Below are 24,916 nucleotides of genomic sequence, written 5' to 3'. Positions count from 1 at the left end.
GGTACGTCGCAGCTGGAGTCATATCACGTGTGTTATAAACAGCGCTGACTTCCCCCTCCTTCAAGCCCATGTATTCTCGACGTGAGGTGGAGTGTGGCCTTATAAATTCTACTCTGCTGTTTAGAGTCAGGGCATCTGACCAGATGAAGGAAGGGCCAGGACCCCTAACATCACGGAGGGAACACAGAGCGTGACCATCAGTGTTTATCTCACCGGTGCTGCCTCTTCCTCGCCCCTCTGCTGTACAGGATCTGTTTCTGCAGCCCCCCACCCCACTGCCCACCACCACCAAGTCAGAGTGGACGACTGTACCGTAGCAGGTCTGTCCGTCTCCCCGGAAGCCGATGGAACACTCGCAGGTGAACTGGGTCCCGGGGCCGGGGCGACAGGCTGCATTGCTGTCACACCCATGAGTGCCGATGTAGCAAGGATTCTGAAGGACATCAGGGGAGCCGTCTGTGAAGGCAGAGACATTGAAACCCAGTGACGATTCAGAAACTCTTATTCCTCCAGAAACCCCAGAAAGTAAGGCAGGACCGATGACCAGAAAACCCGCCGACTCCTGAGTCACCTGGGGGTCACCTGAGGCGGGCTCAGCAAACTACATCCCTTTGGACATTTGTCTGTTTTTGTAAATAAAGTTTTACTGGAAACCAGCCACACCCATTCACTTGCATACGGTCCTTTTGTGCTACAGTCACAGAACTGAGAGAGACTGCACGGCTGGCAAAGCCTGAAATATTTATTGATACTGTCTGGCCTTTTAAGAAAAAAATACGCCAACCCCTGATGCCTGGAGCTACAGCTGTCAAAGGAAGGGGACAGACACCTGCCCTCAAAGGAAGGGGACAGACACCATAAAGCCCTCCTTCTGCTTTATGGAGCTGAGGACAAACTCGACTAGCTGGAGAAGTGACCTGGGTACAGAGGGAGAATCGAAAATAACTGAAAAAGAGAAAGACCTTCACACCTAGACCCCAAATATACAGAACCCCTAGGGCTTAAAGATTTGGATGATGTGAGACCTGACACTGGGCTGTCCCACTAGCTGCAGCTCCTTCCACGCAGCCAGAAGCACCCCAAGACTAGACCCCGCCTCTCGCAATGGGCAGAAAGCTCGTTGTAGGCTCCGTGCCTGACTTTCAGCAGATTTGATTAGGATTTCCCCAGGCCCTGAGCACACAGTGAGTATCAGAGTGTTTTAAATGCCTGGCCATCCATAGGCACATGACAAGATGCTCAACATCGCTAATTATTAGAGAAATGCAAATCAAAACTACAGTGAGGTATCACCTCACACCGGTCAGAATGGCCATCATCAAAATATCTACAAACAAATGCTGGAGAGAGTGTGGAGAAAAGGGAACCCTCTTACACTGTTGGTGGGAAGGTAAATTGATACAGCCACTATGGAGAACAGTATGGAGGCTCCTCAAAAAACTAAAAATAGAACTACCATATGGTCCAGCAATCCCACTCCTGAGCATATATCCAGAAAATTCAAAAAGATACATGCACTCCTAGCAGGACTATTCACAATGGCCAAGACATGGAAACAACCTATGACATGGAAACAACAACAAGTGAACTTATCTAGGAAACAGACATAGACTCACAGACATAGAGAACAGACTTGTGGTTGCCAAGGGTATGGGGGAAGGACAGGGATGGATTGGGAGTTTGGGGTTAGAAGATGCAAACTGTTATATATAGAATGGATAAAGAACAAGGTCCTGTTGTATAGCACAGGGAACTATAGTCAATATCCTGCAATAAATCATAATGGAAAAGAATAAAAAATAAAATAAATGCCCGGCCATAGGCAGCTGCAGCCCTTGGATGGTCTACTCTTCAAGGTAACTCAAGGATTATCATTCTTCTCTACCCCAAATGGAATAATGAGGAGGCCTTAGGTTAGCAGAACAGAGACAGGTAGGTTTTCTAAGAATCATAAATGACAAGACATTTATTTCTGCCGGGAGCTATTTCAGCATAACTTTCTTCTTCTTACTGAGAGTAAGAGACAAAAAACAACATGTCAAAAGCACCGAGAGAGCCGTGCAGGCAGACCCACACAACGCCCAGTCTGAGCTGCCACCTCTTACCCCTCACAGGACCAATAGAGTTGCTCAGAGCATAGCGCAAGATCCTCTCCTCCTGGTTGTACAGGACAAACACGCTGTCCACTGAGAGCTGCTGGGTGCTGGGCAGGGCCGGCCGCGAGTCGTCGTGGACGCACTCCTGGAAGGTGATGGTCTGGCGCCACTGGTAAGTGTGGACGTGAGAAGGGGCAGCGCCATCCCGCTCGGGTTCCGTCACTGTGTACTCCCGGGTGGAGGATGATGTGATCACTGGATGCGGGAGGGAAGCAGGGAGACAAGGCAGGGACACAAAGGAGAGATCTTGAGGATACAAGAGGCTTAGTCAAGGGCTCTAAAACCATCAGCAGTATTCTCTGCCTATACTGCTACTAGATGAGAGATTGGACGGAACAGGATACGTAAAACTATTTATTTCAGCACTGGGACTCATTCTGCCACCTAGATTTCCCATACTATTATTGATGTTATTTGCATTAGAAATAGTTACTGCTTTTTCTCATCAAGTGCTTCTCTATAAGTTCCTAAGTCACCCAGAACCAACCCAGAGTTTAAGGCTCTGATGGAAAGAGCACGGGCTTGGAGGGAGAGACACCTGAACTCACACCTTGCCCCTTCGCTCACAAGGTGTGTGATCATAGGCCAGTTACTAACTTCTTTACCCTCTGTTTCCTTTCCGACATGGGCTGGGGTGAGGATGAGATAATGTATGTAAAATTTCTGGGATCAAGCAGGCTAATACCCTTATTAAGACACACCACCGTTTACGGAGCATTTACCACGCGACTAGCAGAGTGCTAACTGCTTTTTATGGGTTATCTCACTTAGGATTCAATAAATAGAGGCTGCTATAAATAACCCTAGATTAAACGGTTCTCTGATATATAAAAATGAGACACTAATAGGTTTCAGTAGCCAATTTCTATAAATTACTAAAGAGCCGTGAGCAGATCTCAATAGAGACGGGAAAGTCTTCCCCACTTAGAAGACAGCTCGCTTTTCACCCATACAATGAAAATCTCAACTTCCTATTTTAAAAAAAAGTATAGAAGACTCTTTATATCTGTGTGCTCTGTGGTAGTTCATAATCAAAGCCAGAGGATACATAAAAGATTAGTGTAAGCTGCCTCCTGTCCAGCTCCCACGTGCTGGGCTGCCAGAAACACCATCTGGTCGTAGCCTGACTTGCAGACCGGGGTGCTGCGGCTCCTTGCACCTCCTACTCACCCACTCGTTTTCCCCAGGAGAGCCGGAGAAAGCCACAGAGCCATGGGAATTGGTACGACCATTCTGGATGGCCATTTAATAAGGGCCTTTAAAGAGTCTCCATTGTTTGACTCGGCACTTCTATTTCTAGGAATTCGGTCAGAAAAGAATCAGAAATGTGGTCAAGATTTATGATGAAGGTGATTATTTCAACTCATTTTGAGAAGGAAAAATTGGAAATAACCTAAGCTTTAGAAAAGAGAATGGTTTACATTGATAGCCATACAACAGAATGGTAGAGATTCATTAAAAAGTGTTTGCAAAGCCTAGAATGAAACTATCAAGTATTCATAATTTGATGCTAACTGGAAAAGTGAAGATACAATAATGCGGTATGACTGAAATTATGTAAATAGAAACTATATACTTGACTGTAGAGTATACAGTAGTATTACATCAATGTTAAATTTCCTGATTTTGATGAGCGTACTGGGACCGTGGGAGAGGATGTTCTTGTCCTGAGGAAGAACACGTGAAATATTTAGGGAATGATGGATCACGGTGCCTACAACTTACTCTCCAAAAAAACCCCATATATATATATGTATGTATGCGAGAGAGAATGATAAACAAATGTAGCAAAATGTTAACAACTGGCGAGGCTGGGTAAATGATATGTGGAAACTGCTATTTTCAACTTTTCTGTAAATTTGAAACTTAAAAAGTACATACAGATGTATATTATAATAAAATTATACTGTTTTGAAATTATATAATATGGTGAGATTTTATGTTGGGGTATTATTTGTGTTGGTATATATACATATGTTGGGATATTTTTTACATGGAAGGAAAAGGCTGAAAGGAAACACACTTAATCTAATAATAATTGTATCCTGGTTTTACATCTGTAAGTTATGCTTATTTTCTTTTCTGCCCTCAATTCTCTCCAATGAGTGTACACGATATCTATTAGAGAAAAGGTGATTTGTATAAGGTACCCCCTGCACTTCCCTCTCCGAAGGCCAGGAGATAGCATAAGCTCAGGGCTGGAGCCTGTGGGTGACGCTGGCCCAGGACACGGCGCTGGCCCGGGACGCGGCGCTGCGGCTCACCCTGGTGGGAGTAGTGGTAGAGCTCCGTGTAGGGCTCGATGTGCACCGAGGAGCCGAAGGTGATCTGCGGCACTCGGCCCTCCAGCTCCGTGTCGATGGTCAGGTGTCCGTGCTCGTCAATACCGCTGAACTGCTGCTTAATGAACAACTTGTCCGGGTGCCCCACAAAGGTCACCTCAGCCTGGCGGGTGAATTCGCCCCCTGCAAGGCAAGGTCAGTCTGTCACGTTGCTGTCAGGGAAGCCACCCTCATGCCCACCCTGGGCTCACGGCTGGGGACAGGCTCACACCTCCTCTGCAGATGCTTTAGTTTGATTAGTAGAAATGGGGCTGCTGACACCAAGGACAGAGCTGGGACATCCATATGGCCCAACTGAGTCACGCGCAAGAAACAGAAGCTGCTTGCCAGCTGCAAACCAGCATCTGAGATGGGTGGGCTCATGGCTTGTGCTGGAAAAAGCAGGGGATAGGAGTTGGACTCCCAGCTGTGCTGGGTACTGGTTGGGTGAGCCTGAACAAGTTACTTAACCTCACGGGAGCCTCCATTTCCTGATGATGAAAAAGGGATACAATCTGTCTTGGGGAAATTAGATAAGTACGTTAAAACGTTCTCTGCCAAACATCGTGCGCTCCAGGACGTCGGCTGTGGGAATGACTACTGTAAGAGCTAAGCCCTGGTCAGGATGGGCCACTTGTTCAGGGCAAACTATCACCAGACCCAGAAACCATCCTAGGAGCACATACTAAGGTGCTGGCTCAGGATCTCCCCTTGGTCTGGGCAGGGAGGCAGCCCCCGACAAGCAGGAAAAGATACCCCCCCTTCTTCCAGCTTCCTCCCTTTGCCACCTTTGCAGACTCCTGATAGCAGAGCTGACAGCTATTTCATGATATGTGAAAAGTACGTGAAATTTACATTTCAGTGCCCATGAAGAATTTCATTCCAACACAGACATGATCATTCATTTGCATATTATCTTTGGTGCTTTCGCTCGACGACGACAAAGTTGAAGACAGTCCGCTACATACGGATGAGTTCTGTTCCGAGAGCACATGCGTTAAGTCCGATATGTTAAGTCCAACAATGTTAGCCTAGGTACCCAACTAACACAATCCGCTATCTAGGACTGTGCTGTAATAGGTTTACAATACTTTTCACACAAATAATACATAAAAAACAAACAAACACAAAAATAAAGAAAACATTTTTAATCTTACAGTACCGTACCTTTAAAAGTACAGTAGTACCAGCTACATCGCTGCTGCTTTTACGCTTGCTTCCAGACATCCTGGGCTTGAAATGAAGATACTGTACTACCGTACTCTATACAGTACTGTACAGTGAAGTACACAAAAGCACAACCCCTTGTAGAGGATGCACTCACGTGACAATGTACGCCAGACATGTGAACTAACTTACGTGACTGGACATGCAAACGTAGGTTCGCATCTTTGAAAGTTCGCAACTTGAAGGTTCGTATGTAGGGGACTTACTGTAGCTGCAACGCAGCCCGAATAGCCTAAAACATTTAGGCAAAGCTTAAAATATTTACTAAATGGCCCTTTGCAGAAAAAGTTGGACAACTCCTGCATTATAGCCCCCAGGTCCCAGGCAGATTTCCAGCTGATAACACAGGGGCAGTTGAGAAGGACCGTTGTAGTAACAAAGATTTGCTGTTGTAGGGAATTTGTAAAGACTCCCTCAGCCTCCCTGAAGTTGATGTAAGTTACAAAGGACCATCCATTTACGTCAACCCATATTCAAGGCAACACCAATATGAAATGCCATGCAGCCAAGCAGTAGGATCTGTGGATCTGGCCACAAAGCTCGACGACGTCTGCAAAGGGAAGAGCGTGTGTTTGCAAGAGAGCCTGAACATCGTTATGATACTCAGGGTACACACGCCTGTGGGAGAGGGAGAAAAAACATTGGGCCATAAATAAGCTATCTTATACCCTTTTCAAATATATATCCTCTCCTTTCTTAAAACGTCCACACTTCAGGAAGTTAGGTATTTATGTTCTGTAACTTTGGGAGGGGTGTCTGTGCAAAGCCTACAGACGCTGCTCTCAGCTGTGTTTTCACGGTAAAGCCGTGGCTGAAGCTACAGTGAGGCTAGGGGTGTTGGAGAAGGCAGGTCTAGGTAGTCAGAGGCGGCGGCTATGTACCTGTGCCCCAGGAACAGCAGGCTCCAGGTCCTGGGAGCGGCCAGAGATGAAGGATACAGACTCCTCCAGCCAAGCAGTTTCAGGAAGGGGCCTCCAGCACAGGGGGACCAGCCTCAGCACAGCATGGGAGAGGCCACCACTGCTCCAGGGAAGCATCTCCTCCGCTCCCACCCACCGACAATCTGCCCACATGTCCCCTAAAGACTGAACTTTCCCCGACGGGACACGGTCTCTAAGCAGCTCCAAGGAAACTCAGCTTTCCTAAGACTCGTGAGGACTATGCTTATCAGGCTGACTTTACCAGCTAGAAATGACAGGTTCCTTTTCTCCAAGCAGATACTGAGGAAATGTCAAATGTCAGTTTCATATTAGTTGGGAATTTGGAGGCAGGCTGGATAAATACAAGAACCCCCATACTTTGGGTTGTGAGGATATAGGAGCAAACATCACTTGCTCTGCCTAAATCTAAATCTCCACCCTGAAATCGCTCCCTGATCAAAATGCAATTCTAGACAGTCTTAGTTAATGTATATTAATTGAAAAACTTCTTGATAATTTTACCTCAACACCTTATTTCCAGAGCCACAAAATGCTTATCGGTAAGTTACTTGCAGACATGGAGTTCCCTTTCCATTCACCCCAGCCCGTTAATTTTAAGGTCTGATGTCAGTTACCTGTGATGCTAAACCCATTCTTGAATCCATCTTGCTCCACGGCAAACATCCATCCAATGATGCCTCCAATAGGGGCCAGAGGAAGCAGAGAGTACCCGATGGTCTCAGGAATGGTGCTGATGGCTGTGTAGGAGCGCCCATGGTTCATTACCACGTAGGAGTGGAGGTCGGTGTTCTCAAAGACAATGGGAACTTGGCTGTTCCCCACAAAGACCTTCCCTTTCACCTTGCCGTTAACTCTCTGGGGGGTACCTGAGTGAGAAACAAAGAAAGCAGGCAGCCCTTCAGAATAGAATAGTACGTCTGGTAGGCTCTGTACCTATAAAAGCAAAGAGCCAAACAGTGCTGGGGTAAAGGGCTTTGGGGTAAGTGAAAGCAGCTCTTCCTCCCAAAAAGGCAGTTCCTATGGCTGTGTCTATGAGCCTTACAAATTCCAATTTTCTTCCTCTCTTCCACGCTGATGGATAATGGACAGCAGAAAAGTGAGACCCATTGTTTGATGGAGGAAGGTCTGAGGCAAATAAAACGATCTCATAACAGTATCATGGGTGGTCTAGAACTAGGTGACACAAATGTCTCACTTTTGAGAGTATCAGGGACAGAATTAGTCATTTCACTGGGACAGTAGGGCTAAACTGGATGGGACATTTGGTTGCCTGATCTGTAACACATCTTAAAGAGCATCTCCGGCTCAAACACAGGACTGCCAGTCTGAGTCCTGGACCTTCACTCAAGCCAAGCCAGACAGAAGTGGCCACAGCGAATATCGAAGGCCACACAAACACGCCCTCTGACCCAGAACCAGCTTGTGGGCTGGGGTGTGTCTATTGTTGATTGCTCCATTTAGCCAACTGGGAAAAATGTGAAACTTACTATGGCATATTTAAAAGCTTTCTTCATAAATTGCTAAATAGTATATGTATAGGACACCATTTTTGAAAATCACATTAATGATAAAAGTTAGCATACACTTAGGGGCAAATATCTGAAGAGATGTACACAAAACTGCTACCAGTGGCTAACTCAGGGCCATATGGTGAACTTTCATTTTCTATACTATATATCTCTATAATGTTCAAATATTTATAACTTGCATATATTACTGTTTAATCAGGAAAAGATAAGCTCTCAAGAAATTAAGTTGTTCTTGTATTTGAATAAGAAAATTGAAGGTTACCACATGGCCCAGCAATTCCAGCTCCTAGGTATATACCAGGAGAACAGAAAACATATGTCCACACAAAAACTTGTACACGGATGTTCTTAGCAGCATTATTCACGACAGCCAAAAAGGGAAAGCACCCAAATGTTCATCAATTGATGAATGGATAAACAGAATGTGGTATATCCATGAAATGCATATTATTTCGCTAGAAAAAAGGAATGAGGTACCCGATACATGCTAAAACATGGATGCACCTTGGAAACATCATGCTAAGTGAAAGAAGCCAAACACAAAGGTCCCACATTGCAAGATTCCATTTATATGAAATATCCAGAACAGGAAAACCCGTGTTGACAGACAGTAGATTAGTTGTTGACAGAGACTGGGGATGAGGATAAATTGAGGGTGACTGCTAAGAGATCCAGGGTTTCCTTCTGGAGCGATGAAAATGCTCTAAAATTAGAGGCAGTAGTTGCACCACTTAGTTAATATACTAAAAAGAACCAAATGGTATACTTTAAGTGACTGTGTTACTTACATCTTTAAAAAAAAAAAAAAACTGAAACAAGAGGTAAGTAAGTCACCTTGGACTGTTCAGGTTTGATGTAGAAATTCTATCACTTACTGATTGTACATATCGTGTTTCTCTTCCTAGATTATAAATGTCTAGAGACAAGACTTTCCCACCCAACTCCCTGGCTCCGTCTTAGCAGAGGTTTCTGTGCACAGTTAAGTTCTCAGTAAAGTTTGTAGAATAACCTGAGACAAACGAGCCCTCATCTGAGCATGGTCACCAGTGTTCTGAAGACTTTCTGCTGTGTTCAGTATGCCTTAGCTGCTAAACGGGGTCACTGAGGGACTTCCCTAGCGGTCCAGAAGTTAAGACTCCACGCTCCCACTGCAGCGGGCATGGGTTCCATCCCTGGCCGGGGAACTAAGAGTCTGCATGCCGTGCGGTGAGGCCCCCAAAAATAAAATAAAATCAAATAAAATATAAAATAAACAGGTTCACTGACAAGCCAAGGCAGACTTGACACAGAGTATTTCTGCAAACAAACTATGTCATTACACTGGGGGATGCTGTGAAGTTAGAAGACTAATATCAAAAAATGCCTCCCCCAAACAATTACAGAAACAAGCAGGAAAGCCAGGGGGAAGGAAACCAAATTTTTTTTCCACCAAACTTGGAGCTAGAAAACTATTTCAAAAGTAGCAAGACTCCAAAGAATATTTAAACCACAAAACTATGACGGGGCGTGTACAGAAGGTGAAAAAACGTAGCCGAGCAATCTGTCACATCTGAGCTTCCTGCCAAATGCAACCTATCGGCATTTTCAGTCTGATATCCGGCACAGAAAGAGCTAATAAGATTTTTGCTCTTTGAGAAGAAAGGTTCACTGTAGATTGTGGAAGCTGCTCCTAGGGTGAGAGAAATATAAAAGCCAAGCCTAAAACAAAGCAGCAAAGGTACACCATCCCTGGGGCGGTGGGCTTTGGAAGCAAACAGACAACACATTTATAAACGTTAAAAACATCCCCCCAAATTGATACGCAACGTATCTAAAATTTTCTTTCGTTGCTGCAGATAGCATTTAACCATCTAACTGTGACCTAGGAGGGAACTTTTTTATTTTAGCAAATTAAAATAACTGATTTCACTTTAGCTATGGCAGGGGATCTGAAAAAACAGAAAAGCATTCCTCCAACTGAGTTTTATTCAGTTGTATTGTGTGAAGCAGTTGAGGTTCCTCATTAAACACACGAGGAAAATGACAGATGACAAGTGAGGTGACTTGGCATCTGAAGGAACAAATGTTCAGTATGGTCGGTTTGGGTTTTGTTTTAATTCTGGTTTATGGCCTCAGGTTCCCATAGGTCTCCCTCTCGAAGTAAACTCTTATCCGGACCCTCTAGACTTTTGCAGAGAAGATTCTTCTGACCCTCTGAGAATGTCAAGACTGGTTGGTCCTTTTCCGGGGGCAGAGCTCAGAACTGATGCCAGCCCACTGACGCCAGCTGAGTCCCTTTTGGAGTGGGCCCACAATGGGTCTGGGCTCCAGAGTTAGCTGTGATGCACCTGTTATGCTCCTCTATCACCACGTTGGGATTCCAGGGGTATGAGGACAGGTCTTTACCCGCTACATACTTTGGTTTCCACCAGCCCACTGTGGCCTTGCTGGAGTTGAACCACCATAAGGATGGTCTGAGTGATGCCAAAAGAAAAGGTTTGAAAGAAGTGGAGGAAAATGGGGGGCACTGACAATTCGTGGTCCAGGCTGCATAATTTCAACACTTCAGCCTTTGTCTCACGCTATAGGGACAGTTGTGAAGATGGGCTCCCAATGGCCGTCATTTCAGAGATGGAGAAACAGCACAGGAAAGAAAGAGACCTCCCCTTATTAGAAATAAAGGACACTCCCCAGGACCACACCCCCAGTAGAAAAATACAGGCAAGAACGGGGAATGAGAGATCAACTATAATTTCCCGACTGAAAATACCACCCCCGTTTAGAGATCTAGGTAAAGGAAAGATTTCAAAACAAGCACCAAGGGGCTTCCCTGGTGGCGCAGTGGTTGAGAGTCCGCCTGCCGATACAGGGGACATGGGTTCGTGCCCCGGTCTGGGAAGATCCCACATGCCGCGGAGCGGCTGGGCCCGTGAGCCATGGCCGCTGAGCCTGCGCGTCCAGAGCCTGTGCTCCGCATAAGGGAGAGGCCACGACAGTAAGAAGCCCGAGTACCACAAAAAAAAAACAACCAAAAAAACAAGCACCAAAACAAAAACTCCACTCCTCCCCCTTTCTCCCCCTTCAAAGGGAACAGACAGAAGCAAAGTACCTTCTGCAACACACTGCCGGCCGTTCCCCGTGTAGCCGGAAACACAGCTGCAACAGAAGCCGGTGGCAAAGTCCCTGCACTCTGCATGCACAGAGCACTGGTGTCTGTTGTTGGCACACGTCTGGCGGGAATCTGTGTTGTAGCTGAAAACTGCTTGGAGAGAACACAGCACACCTGTAAGCGCTTCACAGGCTCTGGACCAGGAGGCTTTCTGACCCTACGCCCTCAGCTGTGCAAGACTTGACATCTGCTCAGGCAATTCAGACCCAGGGCTCTCTACCTGTAGCCACTTAAACAGTATAGTGGTTCTATTATTCAAACCACCAAAGCAAATGGGTCTAAAGGGAGTTTGAGAAATCAGAAGGGTGAATTCTTTAAAAATGCTATAATCCAATGTCCTCAGTATCATGGAATCAATATTAGGTGACTGCCACCCAATGTCAATCTTAATATGGCATCCATCTAATGTCGTCAGATCCGCTTCACATTTTGGGCAGGAGGGACCTTAAAATTTTTTTAAATTATCTTTTATTGTGGTAAAATATCTATAACATAAAGTGCCATTTTAACAAGCTTAAAGTATTTTTTAAAAATTTTGACCCTTGGGCTTCCCTGGTGGTGCAGTGGTTGAGAGTCCGCCTGCCGATGCAGGGGACGCGGGTTCGTGCCCCGGTCCGGGAAGATCCCACGTGCCGTGGAGCGGCTGCGCCCGTGAGCCATGGCCGCTAAGCCTGCGCATCCGGAGCCTGTGCTCCGCAACGGGAGAGGCCACAGCAGTGAGAGGCCCGCGTACCGCAAAAAAAAAAAAAAAAAAAAAAAAAATTGACCCTTTCTTCTCACCAGGGGATAAATCCTAAGCTCTTGAGTCAAAAGCTAGTTAGAAATAATTCCTCAGTCATACCCGGTCTAGAAGCCTCTGACCCAAGAAACAAGAAGAATTCCTCCCTATTTTAAATGTCTCCCTCCCAGGTTCATTTTATTGGATGATGAACTAGCTCATTAAACTCAAAAATCCAGGGCAAATTAATTTGGGATGAAGTTCAAAAACACAAAAGGGGATGAACTTTTATAGGGGATAATGACCCACTTTATAAATGACTGTTATGAGTGAAGAGAAAAGTAAAGTTTAACTCCAGGAAGATTCCATGAGTCCTACATACCCAGAAGGGAATTTCCTGTATTTATAAAGATGGCGTTTGGAGCTGAAAATACTGATTGCTTAAGCCCAGCTCCCAGTGGGTCTGTTATGGTCGACGTATCTTTGGGTGACTATTCAAATCACACCAGGAATGCACTGCTGGCTACAGAAGACTGACCTTTCTAATAAAAACAGTGAAATAACTGGGATCGAGGGCAGAAAAACATCTCTTTTAAACACAGTTGGGGTTCAAATCCAGGCTTTTCTTTTTACTAGTACCAAGGAATATACAACCATAAGTTGCTGGGGCTAGCTATGCTCTCATTCAAGTGATGACTTCACAAATGAGAATTTCAGAGACATGTATGTGGGGTGAAAGCAGGATGAGACTCAGAACTCGCCCTGAAGGTAAACATATGTGCCGGTAAACATATGCAATCCATCTTGGGGCGACCACTCTGAGGCCCAGCTATAAGAGCTGAGTGCGACGTGCTAGGTGTCAGCATCACCCCAGGAAATCCAGGGTGCCATGTGTATAAAGGGAGCCCTGAGACATGAACTACGTACTCATCATGTCACTAAGGGCAGCTTCTCCGTTTCTGTGCCTCAGAGGTAAGTAAGCACACTACCCCCGGCCACCAGATACTGTCCATGCTTTGGGATACTCGGTAAGAACATCCGACTATTGCTACGAGACAAATCACAAGTAAGGAGAAATAAAAATGGTGAATAATGTGGAACTGAGTAGATGTTTTGAGGGCCTTATGATAACTTCATAGCTGAAGCAGTTGTGTGTCACAGTAAACATCATTTAAAGGCTTGGACCGTCCCCTTGATAGGAATCTTAATGGATTATAGGTCAACCTGAAGGGCAAAAAAATAATGAACATAGCCTAGTTCAAATGTTTTTTATAAGACAAATCAAAGCATGCTGGGGTTCCAGTGGTTTTCCCTGAGAATGTAGCAAAAATCTGATATAATACAGTTGATTACAGGATATTGTACTTTAAAACCATCCTCAAAAAGGGGATCTGCTTATTTTGTGGTTTTAAACGTTCACAAACTAACTCTGATACTGAGAGGGCCCGGGAGGAAAAATCATCAACCATCCTCCTTCCAAAACCAAGAGGAAATAAATTTCAAAGATAAACCGTGTCAATAGCCAAAAGAGCTTCTAAAATGTTTTTTCAGGTGGGTGAATATACTACTGATCTCAGAAGTCACAAATAAGGAAGGAAATCTGACTATCAAAATAATTCGAAAGCACTTTTCTCTTTAAAACAGAAAAAAAAAAAAAAAAGAAAGAATAATAGAAGACTTGAAAGAGGACATGTTCTACAGTCTCCATAACCCCAGCCCTAATGGCCAGATCCCTTGGGGTCTCTGAAGCCTTCGGGCCCATCGACCGATGCTCTGCAGCTGTAAGTTCCACCCCTCCTTCCCCAGGCGCTCATCCTTACAAACCACCAAATAATGCGCACAGCTGACACCCTGCCAGCAATGCTCCCCTGTCTGGAAACCCAAGTATCCAAGAAGGTACCACCTGCAACATAAATGGCCTTACCAACTCCGGTTTCCTCAACTTCATCCACATCTATGACCTGTGGTTGCTGCTGGGGAAACCTCTCTGCTGGCAGCTGGAAAGATCTGGTCCTCTCCGTGGGAGGTCCAGGGGGTCTCTCAGTAGCCAGGCGGCGGGGGGGCAGGTCACTGGGTACGTTGTATGTGCCAGTGTCTCCCCTTCTCCGGGCCTCATAGGGGAAGGATGTGGTGCCCGTGTCCTCCAGGCTCAGAGGTGTCACCGAGTCATAATCCTCTTCATCATACTCTGCTCCATCGTCCAATCCCAGGTTCACGTCTGAGGGCACCACGCCACTGGCCGTGGCCGGACTCCCAATCTCAAACACCCAGATGCCCTGCTGCCCAGAGTTGCTGCTCCTAGGGCGAAGGACAGGCTTCTTGGAAACAGGCCAGCAACCCACAAACAGCCCCCAGCAACCAAGCAGAAGGAGCCCTGGGGATCCGTGTCAATCTGAAACCCAACGCCTGCTTCTGCCCACAGCCTCGGTAGAGGATGAGAGAGCAGATGCAGTCCTGCCTCGTCATCACTGAGCTGAGACCATCCAGGGGGATATGGTGAGGCTGTATCCAATGGGCACAACCCTAGCAAAGGCTTAGTCTTGGCCACTCGAGAGGCACGCTTCAGGGACATTTTCAGGCCTTAAAATGCAATTTATAGGAATCACTGGTCATGTGCTTTACCATATAAGCAACCTGTTGACCAGAGTCATCCATTTTCTCAGTTATTCTCTTTCCAGGGCATGGTGTGATATGATAAGAAATATGTATTTGGTCCTTGTCTCTGGTTCCGGCATACAATCCCTGTTATCTCTGGAGTGATAAGAGTGTCTTTTTGTATGCTAATGAGATGGCTGGTGGCTGGGGACCCTGGGTAGCTTCAGGATGGGGGCTGGTCACTAGGAAGAATAAGGCTTGGGGCTTCCCTGGTGGCGCAGTGGTTGAGAGTCCGCCTGCCGATGCAGGGGACACAGGTTCATGCCCTGGTCTGGGAAGATCCCACATGCCGCGGAGCAACTGGGCCCGTGAGCCACAATTACTGAGCCTGCGTGTCTGGAGCCTGTGCTCCGCAACAAGAGAGGCCGCGATAGTGAGAGGCCCGCATACCGCAAAAAAAAAAAAAGAATAAGGCTTGATTACAGGGCTGGAATTTTCTTCCCCACGCCCTGACTTCCAGGGATGGGGGTGAGGAGTGGGGTTGGAGAATAGGTTAATCACCAATGGCCAGTGGTTTACTCAATCATGCCTATGTAATAAAAATTCCTAAGTGATGAGATTGACAGAACTTTGGGGCTGGTGAACACATCAAGGGGCTAGGAGGGTGGTGAGCCCAGAGGAGACACGGAAGCCCCTCACCCACTCTTCCTCCCATACCTTGCCCTATGCATCTCTTCTATTTGTCTGTTCCTGAGTGTATCCTTTATAACACACTGGTCATAGTAAGGAAAGTGCTTTCCTGCGTTCTGTGAGCCATTCTAGCAAATTATCGAACTTGAGCAGGGGTTCATGGAGATCCCCGATTTATAGCTGGTTGATCAGAAGTGCAGGTGGCAACCCAGGACTTGTAGGGATGTCTGAAGTGGGGGCAGTTTTGTGGGACTGAGCCCTTAACCTGTGAGGTATGTGCTGACTCCAAGCAGTTAGTGTCAGAACTGAATCGAATTACAGGACACCTAGCTGGTGTCTGAAGAGTTGGAGAATTGGTTGGGGGAAAAACCCCACAAATTTGGTGTCAGAAGAGTTATGAGTGAAAATAGTACAGAGTTGGTTTATTAGAAATCCCAACACTGTTAGCTGTGGAACCTTGGACAGGTCTCAGTTTACCTTTTTATGTTAAAAGTGTGTAGTGAAATACAAATGATATTGAGAATCTAAAGGCATTTTATAGTTATAAAATACAATAGAATAACCCTAATCTCTACTTCTTGCACCACCATTTTTACTGTTCTTCTGTGTGTGATTGGAAGTGTTCCTATAAGAAATTATGTAAAATGACCAGCTCGTACAATGGAAAGAAGGGACATACACTACTTAGTAGAGAATACTGAGCAAAAGACTGGGGTTAGACAGGGAATGAGGAGTCAAGAAAGTCCTGCAGAAATTGGACGTCTAATCAATCTGTCTGCTTGGGACTCAAATAAAGGCAGTGCTATGCAGGAGCTTGCTTGAACCAGCTGGTAAAAAATTAAAGTATATAAACTTACAATTAAATGATCTATATTAAAATGAGAGGCAATCAAAAAGATACATATACCCCAGTGTTCATTGCAGCACTGTTTACAATAGCCAGGACATGGAAGCAACCTAAATGTCCATCGACAGATGAATGGATAAAGAAGACGTGCTACATATATACAATGGAATATTACTCAGTCATAAAAAAGAACGAAATACCACCATTTGCAGTGACATGGATGGACCTAGAGATTGTCATACTGAGTGAAGTAAGTAAGTCAGAGAAAGACAAATATCATGTGATATCGCTTATATGTGGAATCTAAAAAAAAAATAGTAATAAATAAACCTACTTGCAAAACAGAAATAGAGTCACAGAGGTAGAAAACAAACTTATGGTTACCAAGGGGGAAGGGCAGGGATAAATTGGGAGATTGGGATTGACATATACACACTACTATATATAAAAGAGATAACTAATAAGAACCTACTATATAGCACAGGGAACTCTACTCAATACTCTGTAATGACCTATATGGGAATAGAATCTAAAAAAGAGTGGATATATATATGTATAATTGATTCACTCTGCTGTACAGCAGAAACTAACACAACATTGTAAATCAACTACAATAAAAATTAAAAGAAATAAAAGCAGAGGGAATAAATACTTGAAACTCATATTAGCTATGTTCTTCAAGTTATTTGAATCTACTGCACCTCTATGGTGAGAATACTATATAATGGTTCACGTTTTCTCAACCCCAGGTTGAGCGACATGATGTGAGCAGCTGTAAACGGGCCATGGTAGGAGTATTTACACCACGGAAATAGGCAAATGCTATAAATGAAGGCTTCCCCAACCCACCTAAAGCCAGTTGCTAAGCATTTACCAGCACACCATTAAAGTGTAGAGGAGGGCTTCCCTGGTGGCGCAGTGGTTGAGAGTCCGCCTGCCGATGCAGGGAACATGGGTTCGTGCCCCGGTCTGGGAGGATCCCACATGCCGCGGAGCATCTGGGCCCGTGAGCCATGGCTGCTGAGCCTGCGCGTCCGGAGCCTGTGCTCCGCAACGGGAGAGGCCACAGCAGTGAGAGGCCCGCGTACCGCAAAAAAAAAAAAAAAAAAAAAAAGTGTAGAGGAGTTTTAGACTCAACTGGCAATATGAAATGGGGAGGGGTTTTCTCAGCCTTGGGGTCATAGCAGGACATAGTTTTGAATAACTTGTATTTCTAACTTTATACGTATAGAAGAGATGGTAAAACTATCTCAAATGAGAATGATATCTAAAAACTTGGATACCTGTTCATTCTAAGAGTATATTCCCTTGAGTTCATCAGAAAAACAAAGTACTCCATAATATTAAAATTATATACAAAATTTAAATCCATGGGAACATTTTCAGGTAATGTTCTATATTGCCCATTACGTTATTCTTAATAAAACAGTCTTATAGACTGTTTTAAATAGTTATAGACTGTTTTAAATAGTCTTATAGACTTATAGACTAATGATAGTCTTATTAAGGGGAGAATCTACTGAAGAACAACAAAAAAAGCATACTTGGCCAAGTTTCCAATTGATTCTCTGTCATTAGCAAATACATTATAAGCTCCGTCACTCTTCCATATGAATCCTACTAAACCTTGGCTGAAAGCAACCACTGCGGGAACTTGGTTCTCATCCTTCTTTGAGAATGTCGTATAGAACTGCAGACCATCTTCAGGATAAAGGAAAATGGCGTAGGTGCTGGAATCAGAGGAGGCCAGAACAGCTTGGAATGTGTTTCTCTGTGAAGATGAGTTAAAATTCAGTTACTCAGGAAAATATCTACAGATCTTAAGATGTGCTCTTCACCAGATCGTATCTAAAAAATACAGAGATGGCAGTATTTACACCTTATTCTAAAGAAATACTTTTGTAGGACCAAGTATTCCAGGATAATTCCACTTAAATATCTCTAAAGCTATGTCAACATGAAATTTTCTAATTAATCAATGAATACTTTCTGCATAACCATGACCCTAAGGTTAATGAAAAACTATAGATGGCACCTCCAGGTAGTGGCCTAAATCTCATGCAACTTAGCAAATTCTTACCCACAGAATTTGTTTCCACAGCCATTAAACATATTCAACCACATTCATTATTTAGCTGACTGAGCCCAAGCACCATGCAGTAAGAAAGAAAATGAGCTTTGAGAGAAAACAAATCTGGATCCAAATCCTGCTCTACTCCTCACTGACTGTGTGACCTTGGGCATGTTACCTAACCTCTCTGAACCTTGATCTGTGAATCTGTAAGATGGAGATAAAGCCACCTATGGCACAGAAATGTTAGGAGGACTACGTGAGCTAGCATAGGAAGGGCCAGGCACAGAGAACATATTCCTAATGTTAGTACCTCTCCTACACACCAGGCATTGTCCTGAGCACTGTGAAGACGAATAAAAGTACGTGATCGCCGCACTTGAGAATTTATAGTCTAGGTGGGAAAACTGACATGTGAACAAAACATTGCCAAACTGGAGGATAGATTCTGTAATGGAGTTGTGTGCAGGCGAAGTGCCCGATGCTGGGAGGAGTGGGGGCAGAGGAGGCGGAAAGAACAAGCAGGAGCTAGACACGTGTAGTGAGGGTCAGGGAGAGGCCATCGCAAGCAGAGAGCACAGCTAGTGCAAGAGACTGTGGGTAAAACAAACAAGCAAAAAGCCTCAGCAGGGAATTGCAAATAATCTGATACAGCTGCTGCAAGAGGGTGCAGAGAAGTAAGAGTGAGGGGAGATTTGGCCCGTGAAGCAGGCAAGAGCTCTGTACAAGGGGCTGGGCAGGTATCACTCAAGTGAAAAGGATGCACACTGCAGAAATTGAAGGTTTTAAACAGTTTTCAAGTACAGCACTCAGGCAGGTACAGGTGGCAAAGCAAAACGTGTCAGACAGACTTCTCCAAAGGGTGCTCTATGGGATGCAATGTGTCTTATTTGGGAGGGAAAAGGGTATGGCCAAAAGGTTTGGGGATGACTAAATTAAACAAAATTAAGCAGGTTTCTGTACTATAGGACTTTCCAGAGTGAGTCACCACGAGGGAGATATAGTTTTAGCGCTTCCCAAACTTATTTGGTCTGAGGAGTCCTCTTCCTCAAGGAATGTCTGTGGGACCAGTGTTCTGTGGTACACACTTTGGGAACCACCAGCTGGGAATATCCCCCATCTAAAGGGAGTGCTTTTGGACCTTTCAAGTTGCTCTCTACCCTGTAATGCTATAAAAATTAAACAATGGCGGAGCAAATTTATTTTTCCAAGGAGAAATCAAAGCATGTCCTAAAGAGTCACCTCAGATCTAGAGATGGCTTCTTCAAATATTCCCCCCTTCCTTCAAGGGCAAGTCCAAGCTCTACACACCCTAACACCTTTCCCAACCACTGCATCCACAGAGACTCCCATCCCTGGTTATGATGAAACTTGTTTCCTGAACCACCCACATGGTACAAATGGGTTTTGTCCCCCCAACTAGAGTCTGGGTCTGGTCTTTATTTCTTCACATCTCTTGAGACTGCTTTATTAGTTTAACCTATCACTTCATATTAATAAATTCTCTATTTATCTAGAAGCCACCTCCCACTATCCACCACCCAACGTAAGAGCAGCTAGGGCTGTAATTTATCAGCCCTGTTCTTGCCATGTGGCAATCTTCTCAGGAATTGGCTTTCTTTACATCTAATCGTCATTACAGCATAGATTTAAGTAGCCCTGCAGATAAGGTTTTGGAAGTTTCAGACCTGCAATAAACAGCTTACTAGATTTTGCTTTGGATGTCTGTCCAATCTTTATCAATCGCATGGGCGTGGTGTACATCAGAGTAGCACAAACCAGAAGACCAAAGTGTACAAAGCCAACATATTAGGCTATTTGCCCTTGTGCCTGGGTAGGTGCTTACCTTGCCTTCCTGGGCAGGGTCCTTGCTGGGCCCTTGGTAGGGAGCCACGGATTCCCAAGTGACAACCACCACGCTACTGGGCTTGAAAGAGACTTCCGGGAACCCTCTCTGGACACACTCGGCTGCCAACTGAGTGACAGAGGGAGATAAGTCTTCCCGATAGTAAACCTTCCCAAGGCCATCTGTCGTGTCCAAGTCCGCCAGGAAAGGGGCGACTGCTCCGAAGGTCGGTGGGAATAGCCCAGGATGGGATTCTTCGGCTGGGGGCTCACTCATGGCAATAATGCCGTTTGTGGTAATCTGTACAAAACCAAACATCATTAAAAGGAGTGTAGAAACTCACAATCAAAAATTGGGAGCAACCCAAATACCCATCAGCAAGAGAACAGATAAATAAATTCTGGCCATTTCATACAATAGAATACTAAACAGTAATTTTTTTAAATACACAAAACAACACGAGTGAATCTCACAAATATTAAGCCAAGCAAAAGAATCCAGACACAGTATATGATTTCACTTATGTGAGATTCAAGAGGAAAACAGTGTAGTTCCGTTAACTGCAATTAATCTCAAATGTACACAATAGTTGCACTTGTAGAGTACGTAAAGATAAAATTATCTCAGCTCTTTTTTCCTTGAAAAAAGAAAGGAAAGGAAAAAAAAAAAAAAAAGATGTGCAGAAACGACATCTTCTTCAGGGAGACTGAGCTCCCGTTCACAGAATGCTGTCATAGTGTATCAAACATGACAGTGTGTCAAATACAAAAAAATTGGAGAAAGACATGATCCAGGACTGTAAAACTCAGCATTCTTTTCCTAGGGAGGACGGCCTGGTAGAAGGAACAGGGGCAAGAATCACAGGACCTGACTCTGGCATAGTCAGCAGACCTTGGGCAAGGGTCTTAAACTTCACATCTCAGGCTTCCCATGTGTGTGGTTTGTGGCACACGAAGGACCATTCAAACATAAGTCATCATCAAAGACTGTGTTCATTTACTCAACAGAGTAATCATTACAAACCAGGGCTGTGCTAAGCACTGTGGGTCCACAAATAAGTAGAACCCAGGCTCTGCCTTCAAGGCACCCACAATCCAGAAAGACATGGAGATGGACTTACACAAACAGATGATAAGACAATAAGCAAACAAGTGTCAAGAAGTAAACGTGAATGGGCCACGATGGTGGCGTTATTTTGAACAGATTAATGAATTAGATCAATAGCTAACATTTATTGAACGTTTACCATGTCCCAGACCTCTTATTAACATCTAATCCTCAGAAGAACCCCATAAAACTAGCTATTACTATTATCCACATTTTTCTGAGGTGGAAAATGAGGTAAGTTAATCAATTTGTCCAAAGTTACCAGTAAGAGGCCTCACCGGGATTTGAACCCAAGGAGCCCGACTTCAAAGTCGGCCCTCTTGATCACTACATGTACAGCCTTCTTGAAACCAGTTATCACTTCTTGAAACCAGTTTATAGTCTATGAAAAGATTTCACTGTTCTTATCCAGTTAAAACCCACATTCCCTAGGAAAATGGGGAAGGGACTACAGCTCCCTAGCAGTGGGCGTGCTTGGGCCTCCTGCAAAGCCATGCTTAGAATGAGGCTTTGAGCCCTTCCCACATCCTTGTTAGTGCACAGTTCACTGGTGACAGAGAACACCACGCCAGTGATCTTTTTACTTCTGGAGTCTATGAATTAAAAACAAAAAAATCCCTAATCCAATGGGAGCGACTTTGCCTATGGCCCTAGTTTGAGCTTCAAGAGGCTACAGACTGGAAGAACACAGCAGCAAAGGGAGTTATAATTGTTCAGGAGTTCATGAGAAGGCCTGTGGGTTTTCCAGGTCACTTACTTATCCTTCCCACGGCCTTATCCTTCAGTCACTTCAGACCTCATTCCTAGAGAAGGGGGCAGCGGCCGACAAGAAGGAAAGGAACTTAAGACCAAACTCTACAACATGCCAAGAACCAGGTAAAAAGCTTCGATGTGATGGAGCCAATTTGGGCCCCGAGAAGGGAAAGGAACAGGTTTGAGAGTTAAGTGTGTACCTAGCAAGATCCTTCCTTTTTACCAAGTGTCACTGTCTGTTAACTGTTCAGGTGACGTATTTTCCATCATCACCTGGCACCAGCAATGATTTTCTAGAATGCACGGACAGGCCGCAGAGAAGGGAGTCAGGGAAAGAGCCTCGTCCAGCTGGTCTCCTGCCCTCTTCGCCTCCACCCCATCCAAACATCTCCCAGCACAAACATCCTGATTGGGCTGCCGTGTGGGAGCGTGGGAAACGGCTCACTTTCTCAAGCCACCAGAAGTTGGCAGTTACCAGTTGCCAGTGGGAAGTGATCACATGGAAGCCACATACAGACAACTTGGTTTTAAAAAGCTGTTTTCCAGTGAAATTTAAATCAGGCCAACAATTTTGAACATGTTCCCGGTGCCTTACATTATTGAGAATCTGGGCACAGGAATTTCTATTTTCACAAGGAATGCTTTAAGGAATTGAGTTTTTAGACAAGAAGCATGATGCCCTGCCTGCAAATGCTTTGGACGAAGTCCAGATAACCCTCCTTAGTATTAGTAGGAAAATTATTTTTCAGGCAGTTTTATGGCACATTCAACTCACTTGTCTATGATAATGAAGAAAGATGTCATATACAGAACACCCGGAAGTTTCATTTGATTCCTAAACTTCTTAGTAAACGTTTTCAGTTTTGTTTTTGTTTTTCTCCAAATGTAACAATTAATGGCCAACTTGATGAACGATATTCCTTTACATTCGGGTGCCAGGCTTATTTCACAAATCTGTCCAGCTCTTGATACTCCTACTGGCCTAGTTCCTTTTCTCCGTCTTCTTCAAGTCGAGCAATTCAATAGAAGGGCAGGCGCACAAAGGGAGGGGTCTAAAAGGCACTTAGGAGGCCAGGAGGACAGACCTGGGTACCACTGAGACAGGCTAGGACCTGGGACCCTCTACCGGGGGGCTTGCACTTGGACCTGGACAGACGTCTCCTCCAGCAAGAGAATACAAAGGCACTATAGGGGACTAAAAATAACTGTGTGCATGCGCAGTTGGGACAAATTATGAACAATACGATACAAAAAGGCCACAAACCAATCGCCACTTCTGAGGCCCCTGGAGCAAAAGCAGGCTATTGCGCATGCCCCCTGCACACAGCACCACCAAGGGGGTGGGTAGGCCACCTAAGCCACCCCTCAGGCCCGACCCACCAATCCGCTCCCTCCCTCACCCCCTTTAAGGGACCAGCTCACCGCGTCCCCCTAGGAGAACAAGCAAGGGCGCCTGTTTCTTGTTTTTACCCCTCAAGCTGCAGCACAAGTCCCAGTAAAGCCTTGCCTGAGTTTCTTGTCTGGTTTCTTATCAATTTCTATTGATTAAAGAATCCAAGGACCGGGCTTCCCTGGTGGCGCAGTGGTTGGGAGTCCGCCTGTTGATGCTGGGGACAAGGGTTCGTGCCCCGGTCCGGGAAGATCCCACATGCCGCGGAGGGGCTGGGCCCGTGAGCCATGGCCGCTGAGCCTGCGCGTCCGGAGGCTGTGCTCCGCAACGGGAGAGGCCACAACAGTGAGAGGCCCGCGTACCGCAAAAAAAAAAAAAGAATCGAAGGACCCAGGTCGGTAACACCATCTCCAAAGGGACTAGGCTGGGCACCACAGAGAAAGTCACGCAGCCGCCTGTCCAGCTGCCCAGGGCTGTCGCCATAACAGCTCTTCACCCAGTTGCTTAAGCCAGGAAACCTGGCACGCGGCCTTGATTCCTTGCTCCTTCTCATCCCATGTCCTGTGTGTCCGGCCTCCAAAGTATACGGCACTTTCTCCATCCCTGCGACCACCAACATCCCTCTTCCCCACTTCTTGCACCCATATAACGGGCTCTTTCTCGCCTCTTCCAGGGCTCAGCTGAAGTAATTAACACCTTCTAAGGGAGCCTCCTCCATCCATGCAGTGTAGGCTCCCCTGGCTGGCCCCTCCTCCTCCCTTCCCTCACGCCTGGCCCCCATTTATATCTCCGCCTCCTATTTGTGTCCTTCCGGGCACAGACCACAGATTGTAGAGATCTCACTGACTCATCTGCCAGCTCTGGACGCTCTCCCCACCGCCACAGTACATCCCTTGCGGTCCAGGACCAGGTCCGTCTTAGTCTGTGCCATAGCTACAGAGCTTATCCCCTGCCTGGCACACTGAGCTCCCTCCCTCCCCGACTACCTCCAGGAAGTGCACAGGGGAGGTCCATAGGGATAAAGCCTCCCACCAAGACTGTGTTTTTGTTTTTGCGGTACGCGGACCTCTCACTGTTGTGGCCTCTCCCGTTGCGGAGCACAGGCTCCGGACGCGCAGGCTCAGCGGCCATGGCTCACGGGCCCAGCCGCTCCGCGGCATGTGGGATCTTCCCGGACCGGGGCACGAACCCGTGTCCCCTGCATCGGCAGGCGGACTCTCAACCACTGCGCCACCAGGGAAGCCCCCAAGGCTGTTTGAGAAATACTGCCCCGTGAGCTTCGAGAAGGGCCACAGCATTATGTGTCCGCGGTTCTTCCGCTAGAGTGCGACACTATTTACTAAAACACTTTGCATAAATGTGAACCGATAACTCAAGTCTGAGCAAGTCTCTAGATGTAACTACCACTTTACAGGAAATACGGGGGACAGAAGCACACTTAGAGGATAGCATAGGGATGTGACCAGCAACATCCAGAATATGGGACATCCTGAAGGACAAACACCCAGTTTCTTTAATAAATGCATGGAGGGCTTCCCTGGTGGCGCAGTGGTTGGGAATCCGCCTGCTAATGCGGG

At 45.7% G+C, this 24,916-nt stretch overlaps 1 protein-coding gene across 1 annotated transcript in view; it reads right to left on the bottom strand.

Moving 5' to 3' along the window:
- Positions 1-24,916, bottom strand: part of NID1 (nidogen 1) — a 93,473-nt gene that overhangs the window by 50,580 nt on the left and 17,977 nt on the right. Inside the window, exons 2-9 of the mRNA XM_065894201.1 lie at positions 20,090-20,389; positions 17,717-17,943; positions 13,965-14,338; positions 11,263-11,412; positions 7,260-7,511; positions 4,421-4,621; positions 2,106-2,351; positions 313-456 (exon numbers count right to left, since the gene is read on the bottom strand). Of these exons, the coding sequence (XP_065750273.1) occupies positions 313-456; positions 2,106-2,351; positions 4,421-4,621; positions 7,260-7,511; positions 11,263-11,412; positions 13,965-14,338; positions 17,717-17,943; positions 20,090-20,389 (1,894 nt within the window). The remainder of the gene's footprint in view (positions 1-312; positions 457-2,105; positions 2,352-4,420; positions 4,622-7,259; positions 7,512-11,262; positions 11,413-13,964; positions 14,339-17,716; positions 17,944-20,089; positions 20,390-24,916) is intronic.

The sequence above is a fragment of the Phocoena phocoena genome, chromosome 16, assembly GCF_963924675.1.
Source record: "Phocoena phocoena chromosome 16, mPhoPho1.1, whole genome shotgun sequence".
Classification (NCBI taxonomy): Eukaryota; Metazoa; Chordata; class Mammalia; order Artiodactyla; family Phocoenidae; genus Phocoena; species Phocoena phocoena.
The sequence above is the reverse complement of the archived record's forward strand: the minus strand, read 5'-3'. Positions and strand labels throughout refer to the sequence as shown.